The following is a 12,419-nucleotide window of genomic DNA, read 5'->3' on the forward strand; positions in this document are numbered from 1 at the left end:
ATAAGTTTGGGGTTTTTTTCCTCTAGTGGGTCTCCACTAGTTGTCTTGTCCCTCTACCAAAACCTCCTGGGAGGTGGCCTTCCACGCCACTCAAACATGCCCAAACTTCTTCTTGTCCAGGGTACTGCACCAACCTTGTTGGTTTCCTCAAAGCCTACTCAACCTTTATAAACAGCCCTGTTATTAAATGCTTCACAACTATGCAGTTTTATGTGCCATCTGCTTCACGATGGTCCCTGTCAATGGTAAGTCTATGTACAATAAACTGAAAGAAAGCAGTTATTTCAAGCTTCTAGAAGAGTTTATGCTGTGCATTCTTACAAAAACTCCAGGACATACCTGCTCCTCTGTAAACAGACACCTGTGTAGATAACAGCTTTTCATGTTGGTCCACAAGGCTGACAGACAACCAGGCTGTTGAGTCTGTCAAACTTGTCATTTGTGGCTCCTCCTCCTCCTAACCTTTGGGCTTAAACTGAGCCTGGCTACTCACACAGCAATCAGCCCCTAGCCCAGAACGGCCAACTCTCTCCTCTTCACTCAATCACACCTTCCATGCCTGGGCGGGGACGCCGCTCAGACCATTGAGCATGCGCAGCCCCCCCGGGGGCTCTGTGCCTGGCATGCTGCGCCCTCTGTCTGCGGCACTCACACCTGCTCTCTGGGCGGTTCTACCTGCTCGGGTCACAACATTGTGAAGAAACTGTGTGCCCCTGCGCCACATGCATTCGAAATACAACCAGTACCCAACATAACAGGCAAAATGTGTGCATCCAGAAATTACAATAGTTTCTGAGGGCTTCTCATACCTCATAAATTCCCTGAGACCAAAACTTTTCTTGTGTTTGAGGTGATGTTTCCTGGCTGTTTTAACTTGATTTCCCTACGTGGTCACACATCAATCTCCCCTCTGTTCTTCAAGAGTCTACCCAGGTACAACCTCCTGCTAAGAGCAATCACTAAATCCTGGACTCTGAATTACAATCCCTATTCCATGCGTACCTGGAACAGACCGTATGCACCTCCAGGAATCTGAGCATACCCTACTGCCATCGCTGGGTTCCCTGTCTTCATTCTGTAGCCTCTTTCCCTACTTTATTTTATTTTATAGTCTTTATCAACATCTGACATTATTTATTTGCTTCTTTATTACTCATTTCTTTCACTAACATATGAGTTCCATGAAATCATGTTTTGTTCACCAGAGTACCTAGAACAGTACCTGACACATAGTAGATCCTCAGTAAATATGTTACATTAATGAAAGAGCAAAGCAGCTCACATTTCTCACACAGTGTTGGGAATACTAGGTGCTTAATAAATGCCTATTTGAATGGTGGGTAGCTTCACTGTGGTACCGCAGTGAGGCACTAACTAGTTCATGTACTTCCAAGAAAAGCTCTCACTGCATGGACATAACCATGATGAACCGGAGATAATCCAAGCCATCTAGACATGCAGCTGGGCCTCAACACCAGACACTTATTATCATTTGAGAATGTACACTTGGTGCTGCCAGGTCTTCCCATATTTCAAGAAAAGCCAAAATTCTTGACTTTTAATTTAAAATATTGTAATTGTTTGACCCAAATGAAATGTCTTCAAGTGTAATTCATCTACTAGGCTATCAGTTTGAGAGTTCTGCCCCACATCCCTGCTTGATAAGACGCATCCATAAAAATAGGCAAATTTTAATAAATATCAGCACCCTGGACTAGTGAGCTGCTTTAAACATATCAAAAATAATTTCTTAATGTAGGTGAAGAAGAAACAGCAAAAGCTGTTATATTTATATTTTTTAACATGTTCTCTTACAGAAGTTACAAGATTATAAGACAAAACTACTACTGACAAGTTTAATTTGAAACTTAATCAAAACTGACTTCTGCTGTGCTAAAAGCCAATGGTCTCAAGGATCCCAGGACCTTCAGTTTGTCTGTAATGTGGTTCTTCTTCCTAAGTGAGCATGGAGGGCACAAAACACAAGAGTAGGAAGAATTCCTAAGAAGTCACTTTGTGCCCTCTTCCTTCTAGAGCTGAGAGAACTAGGGTGAGAGAATGAGATTTACCTGCATCATGTGGTGGCAGAGCTGAAACCCCAGGTCTCCCTTTCTTTCTACCAGCCCCAAATTCTCTTGCTCCACTGTGTCCCTCCTGTGGTTCAGACCCTTTGCATGGCAGGGTAGGGGCCCGTGTCTGTTTCTCTCTCTGCATCCTGACCCAGCACCACTCAATGGCTCGATTCCCGCCACTCCCACACCAAGCCCTGCTTGCCAAAGCCTCAGACTGGGGCCTGTGCCCAGATGAGCTCAGTCACCAGGGAGAAAGCGCAACTTGACCAGTGGTAGTGCAGGCGGGGGCAGGAAGTGGAAATTCACCATCCCTGTACCCCATGGAACATCTGAGGCCTCTCTGCCTCCTCCCAGGGTCTAACTCACTTCCACATGATGATGTCCTTAAAATAGTTACACAGTGGTGACAAGACCAGCAGTGACTAAATAATAACCTTACTTTCCCCACAGGACAGAAACAGTAGAGACTTCAAAGAGGCCCTACAGCCTCATGAGATTACACAGTGACTTGCGGAGAAACTTGTCCTTGTCATACAATCAGCTGCTCTTTTTTTCTTAGAAGTTCATTTGAGATATTATTTATATACCATACAATTCAACCCTTTAAAAACAAACTTTTGACAGCTCACCTGTGACTTCTTACACTGGGGCCAATTAAAGGGCACATCTTATTCCATCAAAGTATATCTTTTGGTAGAAACTATGGTGAGGCCCGGGATTAATTTTGCATGAGTCACAGCATATTTATCAGTTGAGGTAAATATATTTATCACAAAAGAGAAAATTTTATATATTTTTTCTAATCTGTAGCTGGCACCTTAACTAGAAGTAGAAATCGGGGCTCCAGGGACATGATTTCAAATTCATGTCTGTATTAGGTTTATTATCTTATCATAAGAAGTGATCATTGACTAAACATGGGTTTATTCTAGCTTCTAATCTTTTTAGATATCACAGAATCCTTTGTAATTGAGGCCCAAACCCAGTAACCTATTGCACTGCATGCACCCTGAGGGCAGCTAGTGAGTAATAGAGGGCTGGATAAGAGGGTAACAGGGTATCCGCAAGTGCTCCACCTCTGGGGAAGGGGCATCTAGATAGACAGAGATGGGTGACAGATGAGAGATGAATAGAGACAGGTAACAGATAGCTGATAGACATATATTTAATATAGATTCTAACACCAGAGACAAAATCAGGCTTAAAGCCAAAAGTTTGTTTTTTCTCCTTCAAGCGGCTGCATTCTTCCCTACATGTAGACATATTCACCAAGACAACATGAAAATCTTGCTTTTGGTTCACAGGCTTTTGGTAGCTTACCTTTAATAAAACCCAGATGTGATTCAAACTGGAGTGGGCCTCCCTTGCCAAGAGTATTTGTGATTATTTAAAGAAAAATTCAGCAGGCTGATGATCTGAATCACACTGCCAGGGGAAAAAGTTGCTTAAATAGTTATTATTCTTTTTTAATAACTCTTGTTTAGATTGGCTTCATTATGTGACTTGCAAATCACATCATCTTTATTAAAGGCCCTTAAAATATGCAACATGAAATGAAATTCCGAACACTTGATTTACTATAAATTGTGCACAGGTGTGGGACTGTTTACAGTCCTTTGGTACAGTAGGAAGTCAAGCCTTCATTTATATTTCACGGTGCAGTAAGTACCGTTTAACACTGAAATGTCAGGATCATCACAAGGAGGCTTTAAATATGAAGCAATTGTCAATGCAGATCAACTTTACAGACTCGACCACCATTGTGGTATCTCCTTAACGACACTGCAAGAACCTCTTTGTTAGGAGCTTGAAAGGGAAAGATCTCTACATATAGAAAACTATGAATAGAGCTCTACATATTTAAAAAAACCTTTAAACCCTTAACTGCTCTAGGGAGAAAACACACTGCAGATTAGGGAAGTGTATGCTAATATGGGCAAAACCTGAAATGGACTCCCCTGGGATGGCAGCATTTGGAAAGGGCATGGCCCATCTGAGTCCAGCTATAAATTTCTGAAGGTGAGATCATTTGAGAATGCACTGGTCTCTTTAACTGTGTCATGGTTAATGTTTGCATTTAGTAACATCTAGTCCCTCTTCAGCCCCTGAGACTGGAAAAAGGACAAATTGCAGATGACAGAACAACAATTTAAAATCTAACAAGATGAGTAGGATTATATGTGTACATCTGGGCTTAGTGACCTGAAGTCATTTACTTCGTGTTGTGGAGGAGCTGGGAATAGATGCCTGTGGTTTAGTGTTGGCTCTAATACTAAAGGCACATGGGGCTTTGGAAAGTAAATAATCCCTCTGTGACTCAGTTTCTACATTTGTCAAAGGAGCAGCTGGAAATCGTATCTGGATTTCTTCTTGGCTTCCAAACTGTATGACAAGGTGAACTCTAATATTAGGCCCAAAATCCTGAGTAGCAGCTTAAAATTGTTGGTAATTGTAAGTAAATAAATAAATAAATAAAAATCAAAGCCAGTTTGGGTTCCTACTACTACAGGACAACCTATGTTATAGGTACTGAGCTGAGAATTTTGCAAGCTCACGAAATGCTTACAACAACCGTTTGAAGAAGCTATTTCTCCCTCCAGGGTAAGGTGGAGCCAAGATGGCACAGCTCAGAAGGGGCAGAAATAGGATTTAAACTCACGTTACTCCAGGTAGATGCCACTGCTAAACTTGACCACTATGATCTCATGTAATGTGGGGTTCCTGAGCATTCCAGCCAATCTCCTGGCTTCCTCCCACCCACAAATATTTAAGCTACCTTCACATTTTGTCCATTTTCTTAAAGAAATTGTTCTCTCCGAACTCGAGTATAAACAAATGTGATATTATTGTTTTACATTACTTAAAAAGATGCTTTTGTTCCCTCCTTTCCATTTCATTTTTCTTTTCTGATTTATTTTATTGGAGTACGGTTGAGTCCCTTCAACCCTAACATTTATGTTTCATCACCAACTACTAAAAAAGCAATACCTGGAGTTGTCAGAGAATTTCAACTGATTGCTATCAATAGGTTTCATTGGCTTTTCTTTTTATAATCAACCTGCTTAACTGATCCAGAGATTTAAATACCTGGAGTGTGTTACACACACACAGACGCACAGCAATCCATTGATCATAATGTCCTTACTAGGACTCAAATATCATAAAGCAATTTCTACTTGAAGGCAAGGTTTGTTTCCAAAGCTTCCGTGGCAGAATCAGAGACTTGAGACTGCCTGGTAGACTGGGGTTAATTTGTGACTAAGACACCTGCAGGCCCGATACAAAAGGTACACACACCACAAGTATAATGGATGTTGATGGCTCACTGCACATTTGACATTAGAGGCAATGGATAACAACCTGTTTATTTCCATTTCCCATCTCCTTCAGGATCTCATATACCCACTAGTAATGATGATGCAAATAAATTCATTTTGCTTTCATGAAGCAAGTAAATACACTAAAAGGTAGGTATATTGTTTGCTTTCTGTGTCCTCCTTCCAAATGTTCAATGCCTTTCTGATTTTATGACTCATAGTTGTCTGCACCTATTTCCACTACCTCAGTCCCCATGAGTTTCCAGAAGGCCCCAAAACCTTCAGCTCACTTACTATCCTCTTAACAGAAACAGCGACTCACACAGACAACTAGACCCATCCCTTCTTGATTGAAAAAACCTCTCTTCTTTTAAACTCTTTTTCTATTTCTAAAGCATCAGTGCCCTCATTTCCTAATTATTTTCCATGAATGTGACTCTTGCATGATATTTGAACTAAAAACTTCAAGGTTTTATAGACTATAAATGAGAAAACCTTCACATATTAGACTTAGAAAAAGGAAACTCATGGATGGCAAAGCCTATCATACATATTTTTTCAAACTGTATTTTAAAAGTAAACATTTTCCCCAGCTTCTTATAAAGTTTTGTGCACACTTAACAATATAGCCCAGCTCTCGCACTCCTAGGTATGTCTACACAGTGGACTTACTCGGAATCAATCATCAGAAACTGGAAACAAGGACACTCTTTCCAAAGAAATGGATCAACAAACTGCAGCACACAGTACATGGAATACTAAGGGCAAAATAATACACATGTGAAAACAAACAAATCAGAACAAATCATTGACACACAAAACATGTTTGACTGTCAAAGGCTTTTGGCTGAATGGCAGGAGCCTGTCTCAGAAGACTACATATTCATGGTTTCATTTAGTTGATATTTTGGAAGAGACAAAACTCTAGGGCCAGAAATCCATGAGCCCTTCCAGGAGCTGGGATGTTCGTGGGCACTGACTGTGAGGACGCAAGGGGAAGTTTGGGGAGAAAACAAACAGTTCTGTATTTTGATTTGGTGGTAGTTCTATGACTATGCATTTGTCAAAACTTGCAGAACGAGAAACTAAAGGGATAAATGATACTACAAAATAAATAGCCAACAATGATTTTTAAAAGTAAATTGGGTCTGTCAGACCCAGTGATCTGGTGAAGGAGGTGTAGGGTGATAGAAGGCAGAAAAGGTCAGCAGTCCAGGACTGCAAGGAGAGCACTGTTAGCACTGACCTCCTCCTCCAAAGGGAAAAGGCCTGCAATGGGGGCTGTTCTGCATCTGCTGATTTGGTCCTTCTCTCCCTGATCACAGCAGAGTGGCCCTGGAGTGAGTCAACACCAGGGCAGCTCTTTAAAGTTGCTGTGATGGAGACTCTACTTTAGCTTGGCCTCTCAGAGCTGCTTCAGAGAATCTGAACTGGAAGAAAAAAAAGAAGAGCTGGGTAGTGGGGAGTAAAGACTCAATGTGACAGAAGCTGCAGCCGGAGCCCTGACATTGGAGAAGTGGCAGAACAAGGCCAGTGAGCCGCTGCTGCGTCAGAGGGTTACCAGCCCCTCCTGAAGCCCATTTTGTTGTTTCCAAGATCCAGCTGTATGGCTTCTGCATTCCTACGAGGAGCTCTCACCTCTTTCCATCTACCGCAGCTTTACCATGAGCCTCTGTTATCTCATGACTGGGTGGTTCCATGCCACGTGAGAACAGGTGGGCACTGCCTTCTAAAATTAGGGCTGCACAGTCCTCATATATTCCCAGTTTTGATCTTTATTTATTTTTACCTACACTTAGGCATGCTTGTGACAGTATTTGTTAAAGTACAGCTTGAGGAAACAGGGCATCTGTGCTAATTCTGCACATTTTGTGTTGGAAAGGACATTTAAGCTCTTCAGACCATGGATGCTAGAGTATCTCCTCTACATTTCCTCCAAGGAGTTATTTAGCCCCTCCTTGACTATCTGTGGGGTGGAGGAACTCATCACTGCATGAACTAGGCTAATTAATTCTTCCTGATGTTAAGAAGTCCTTTGAAAAATTTAGCCATTCCCCATGAGCCAAAATTCTCAAATCATTTTTGCTTATCTCAAACCTTCTCTGAAATTCCCTTAGTCCTTTCTCTATCACAGCCATGAAACCTCTGTCCTTAGGCAACTTAAACCTCTCTGGGTCTTACTTTTCCCAATCTTCCAATGGTTTTCTATAAATAGAATATAAAATCTTTTCCTATAATGATTTCAGAACTTCTTACATAATATTTGTAAATAGGGGAGAGGTGGTGATGATACTTGGAAAGCATTCACCTTTAACTCATTTCAACATTTCTGTTTCACAACAGTAATTATAGGACAATTCTGTTTTACATAATCTGATTCTGAGAACCCCAGAACCCATATAACACTGATATGAAGTCTGTAGCTATTATATGCAGAAAATAAACAAAAAATTTCCAAAAAAATTAAAATACCCACTTATTCATCCTACCTTTTCCAGTTTTAAAACACATCCAAGTAATTTGGGTGTTTATGTAGCTTTGCTAATATCTTCATTTCCAAAGATATTTAAAGGAAACTGGGGAGCAAAATGCAAGGCTAATCCCCATCTCCTCCAAGGGCTGGGAGAGAGAATTCTGCAACACAGGGAGATGGACAATAGCACCAGGGCTGGAACTCCACCAGGAAAATCCATTTTTCTGCCTTCCCCACATCATTGGATATCACAATGAATATATAGAATTATAGACCAAATAACTATCATCATAAAATCATACAATGACATAAGTGCCATTTTGCAAGTTAAAACCCTTCCACAGCTCCCTAAAAGCTATTATAACAAATAATACCTGAACTTTTATTTGATGGAGCATTGGAGGCTTTTTGAAAAGCCCCACCGCATTTCTGGCCTCTTCTGCCACCATCTACCACCACAGCCCTTACTTGCTATGTCAATGGACAGGTATCAATGCCTGGAACTTGCTGAGTTCTTCCACAACTCTGCACCAGATTCACCACGGTCCTCTGCCCTAAGGTAATATTGCTCCTTGAAAGCCACTGTGGAGGTCTGCGATCCCTCTTCCTGGGACATGTCTGCTTTCAAGGCAACACTGCAGGAATACAGTGTCCCTGGGATACAGCAGGATCTCTGTCCTTTAAGGCCAGGGGTCCTCCATTCCTTACTCTACAGTGAGCATCTCATGCACCTGCCCTAGCACAGCCCATTGCCCAGTTGAGCTCATGGTGTCTTCTTTTGTTTATGTGGCATATCGCTTCCATCCCCGTGTTTCAAACTATGATGTCTCTACAACCTGTAACATCTTCGTATTTGCTTGGTTTAAACCATCATGAAATAATGTTATTTTAAATAATAGAAAAGTACAGATTTAAAAAAGGATTTGTCAATAATTTGTAAAATTCTATTAAATAAATCTTTTGAGAAATTTCACATATACACATCGGTATCCAATGTGAAAATTTCATGCAGAAATAAATGAGAATAGTTCGTATGGAGATTATGTAGGTTTGCAAATACATATGCTATTGAAAACATGGATTTTATTGTTGTCTAAATAGGTAAGACCTGTTGGCTGTCTTTGTATGCTCTGAGCAATATGGTTTTCTCTATTCAATCAGGACTGATTTATTTCTTGCATCCTTCATATCCTGTCAGCCTCTACCAGCAGTGAATGAAATCATTCTCTATCTCCTGAAATATTGCAATGGACCCCTAAATGGCTTTGATGCTTTTAGTCTCAGCCCACTATACACACACAAATACACACACACACACACACACACACACACACACTCTCTCTCTCTCTCTCTCTCTCTCTCTTTTCAATTTACCAGTGTTACCAGATTTTTTTAAGTTTAAGGATTACTTCTCAATGCAAAAATATTTTTCTTTCACTTCCCTACCATGCCAACTGGACCAGCCTTGGGGCCACCAATGGGGAGGGCCAACAGAGCATCCATGTGTTGAAATTAAGAAGTCTTCTCTGATTTTCATTGCCAGAGGCCAAGGGCAAATCTACACACATGGAGGGATAATCCCGCCCCAAAGGCTCCACCAGCGGCATATAAGGGAAGCCCCATTCCAGGGAAAAGATGACCTCCGCTTGTCAAGTGGCAGACCCCAGACTCTGTGCAACCCTCTCCTGTGACACCTCCTTTCACCTCCTGGCACTTCCCTGGCTCCCCTGCAGTCCTCTCAAGTGGTGGCTGTTACCTCTTCTGCCCTTTCTGTACCACTGGGTATGGAGGTGGGGTATATGCGCTCCTTGCCTTTCATCACCAACCCCAGGGCATTCTCCCCCCACATTCATAGAAATCATTGTTGCTGCCACTGCTGGGTGCTCCTCTTCTTTTTTAGATGGTTTCAGCACTTGTTTCCTCTATTACCATCTCTCACACTATTTTTGGCATACCTAGTCGTGATTTCAGCCAGCACTCCCAGTTTACTGGAGTTTCTGCTGTTTGGCCTTCTTTTCTCCATCGGTGTTGTCTTCCTCTCCACCTTGACCATTTTTTCCCATAGTCATGGATTAGACCTTGTCATTCACAGTAACTGCAATTTCACCATAATCTCAATTTGAAACATCCTGCCTTCCAAACACCACCTTCTTTGTTTACAGGTTGCTCCTATTACACCAACTCAAACAATCTTTCATCCCATGAGTATCTATGACCTGCTGATCTTACCACCTTTTCAGTCCTTCACCCTGATCATGTTTTTCTATCTTCCCTCAGCTTAAATCTTCAGTTAAATCATTATAACACTGTTGCATGCATCCTTAGCTCCCTAATCCTTTCTTGCTGCTTTATTCCCTTGACTAAATGAAGCCATGCTAGGCTTTAATCTTTGCCTACTTGTGCCTGCACTCATGCAGCTGAGTTGGGCAGGAGAAGAAATTAAATGTATAGTAATGACTACTCTCGATTTAAACACATGACAGTTGACATCAAGTGGAACCTTCTTGTTGCCCAGGAAACTACTTTTCCTGAGTCTCTTCACTCACTCTTCTTTCCTAGGAAAAAGTAAAGTATTTTTCCTCCTTTAAACTACAATTTAAACAATACCTCTTTCCCAACTCACCTGAGCCGATGGCCTCCCTTTACATCTCACCGAGGAAATGGAAGTAACAAAAAATACCATGAAATCTCATCTTTGCCTCCCTCCCCTACCACTCCTGCTTTTGGGAAATGAACTGTATTCTGAGCAAAGGCCAGGCCCTCCTCCTCATCCTTGAAGTCTGACTACAGACATCATTTCTTCACTCTTCCTTCTCTTCTGTATCATCAAATTCCCCTCCTTACTCAACAGTCCTATTAATTTTCAAATATATTATTTCTCCCAACTTTAAAAATGAAAACAAGCAAACATTTTTCCTGATCCCACATCCTTCACAGCTAACACTTAACTCTTTCTTCCTCAAGCCTCTCCAAGAGGGCTGTCTGTAACCTCTACCTCCCAATCTCTGTTTCTCTTCTCCCATAATCACACTTCGCTCATACCATGCCATGGAAGCTTCTCATACTAAGATCACCCAAGACAATGCCCTGTCTTTGTATTATTTAGCCAGTAGGATGGGAGATTCCTCCTTCTTACTGTCCTTTGTTGGTTCCACCTCCTCTGCATGGCCTCTAAACATCAAAGAACCTCAGAATTTGGTCCTTATAATTACTGAATTTCTATTTATATCTATTTATACTAATTTCTTTGGTAATCTCTATCAGTCTCATATTTTAAAAATCTTCTATATACTGTTGACTCCCATATTTACATCTCTAGCCCTGACCTCTCCCTTAGATTTCGGACTCAGTACATCCAACTGCCTACTCAATATTTTCCACTTGAATATCTAACAGGCATTACAAGCCTTTCATGTCCAAAACCAAATTCTTACTATGCACCCTTCACATCCGCTGCTCTCAACATCTTCTCCATCTCAGAAAATGGAAACTCCATCCTTCTAGTTACTCAAGCCCCCAAACTTTGAATCATCCTGTCTCTTATACTCAACCCCCCAGCAAATCCTGTCAACTATACTTTAAAATAAACATTTCCCATCATCTCTGCTGTTACCACCCTTGTCCAGGACACACTCATGCCTCCACTGAAGTATTCTGACAGCTTCCTAATGGGTTTCCTTGCTTCCACCCTTGTCCATGTTCAAAGTACTCCCAACACAGCAGCCAGAATGGTACTATTGAAACATAGGCCAGATTGTTTTTGTCCTCTCCTCAGACACTGTCAGCATCTTCTCATCTTACCCAGAGTAAAATCAAAGGTCTTGTAGTACCCTAAGGCCTCTATATAATCACTCTAGTACCTCCCTATATGATCCTCACCACTGCCATCCTCAACCACTAGAAGTTCATCTCCTGCTACTCTGTACCTCTCTCACTCCACTCCCCATCATGCCTCTGCCATGTTAGGGCCAGTTCTTTCTCAGACCTTTTCCATTTGCTGTTCCCTGGGCCAGGGATGATTTTTGCTCTGGCTTGATTTCTCAGCTTCCTAAATGTATTACTCAAAATTCACCTTTTCAGTGGAATCTTCCCCTACTGCTAAACATTTCCCTTTGCCCTTCCTTTATTTTTCTACTTAAAAATGTATTCCTATAGAGCATAGGAAATATTTTATTTCTCTATCTCGTTATGCCTCTGTATCGTCACTACAATGTAGGTTCCATCAGAGTAGGGAATTGTATTTCTTTTTGTTCATTGTTCTGCTCCTGGTGTCTAGAAAAGTTTCCAGTACAAAGCAAATTCTCACTAAATATTGATGATTAAACGCTTTAGCTCCAGCTCTCAGTTGATAAAATGCATACCAAAAAGTTTTTTTTAATACAATTATGCTTTTAAATGGATTTATCCTTTTTGATGATAAAATCATTTAGTACATTCAAGGAAGGGGAGAGTGGACGTCCACAAGAGAATGTTCTAAGCCTTTCTGAAATTTTCGAACTTGCAGACAATATCTGGAGCCATTGAGGATTTTCAAATCCCTTGTGATAACTTCCTGGA

General features: G+C 41.3%; 1 protein-coding gene across 7 annotated transcripts in view; it reads right to left on the minus strand.

Annotated features, from left to right (window-relative positions):
* Nucleotides 1–12,419, minus strand: part of ZNF385D (zinc finger protein 385D) — a 986,127-nt gene that overhangs the window by 247,831 nt on the left and 725,877 nt on the right. The window contains exon 1 of one of the 7 annotated variants that reach the window (XM_073223830.1): nucleotides 6,636–7,826. The exons of the other annotated variants lie outside the window; for them this stretch is intronic. Within the exon in view, the coding sequence (XP_073079931.1) occupies nucleotides 6,636–6,681 (46 nt within the window). The 5' untranslated portion in view covers nucleotides 6,682–7,826. Of the gene's footprint in view, nucleotides 1–6,635; nucleotides 7,827–12,419 lie in introns of those variants that run through there. 7 annotated transcript variants of the gene reach the window in all.

The sequence above is a fragment of the Manis javanica genome, chromosome 15 (assembly GCF_040802235.1).
Source record: "Manis javanica isolate MJ-LG chromosome 15, MJ_LKY, whole genome shotgun sequence".
NCBI lineage: Eukaryota > Metazoa > Chordata > Mammalia > Pholidota > Manidae > Manis > Manis javanica.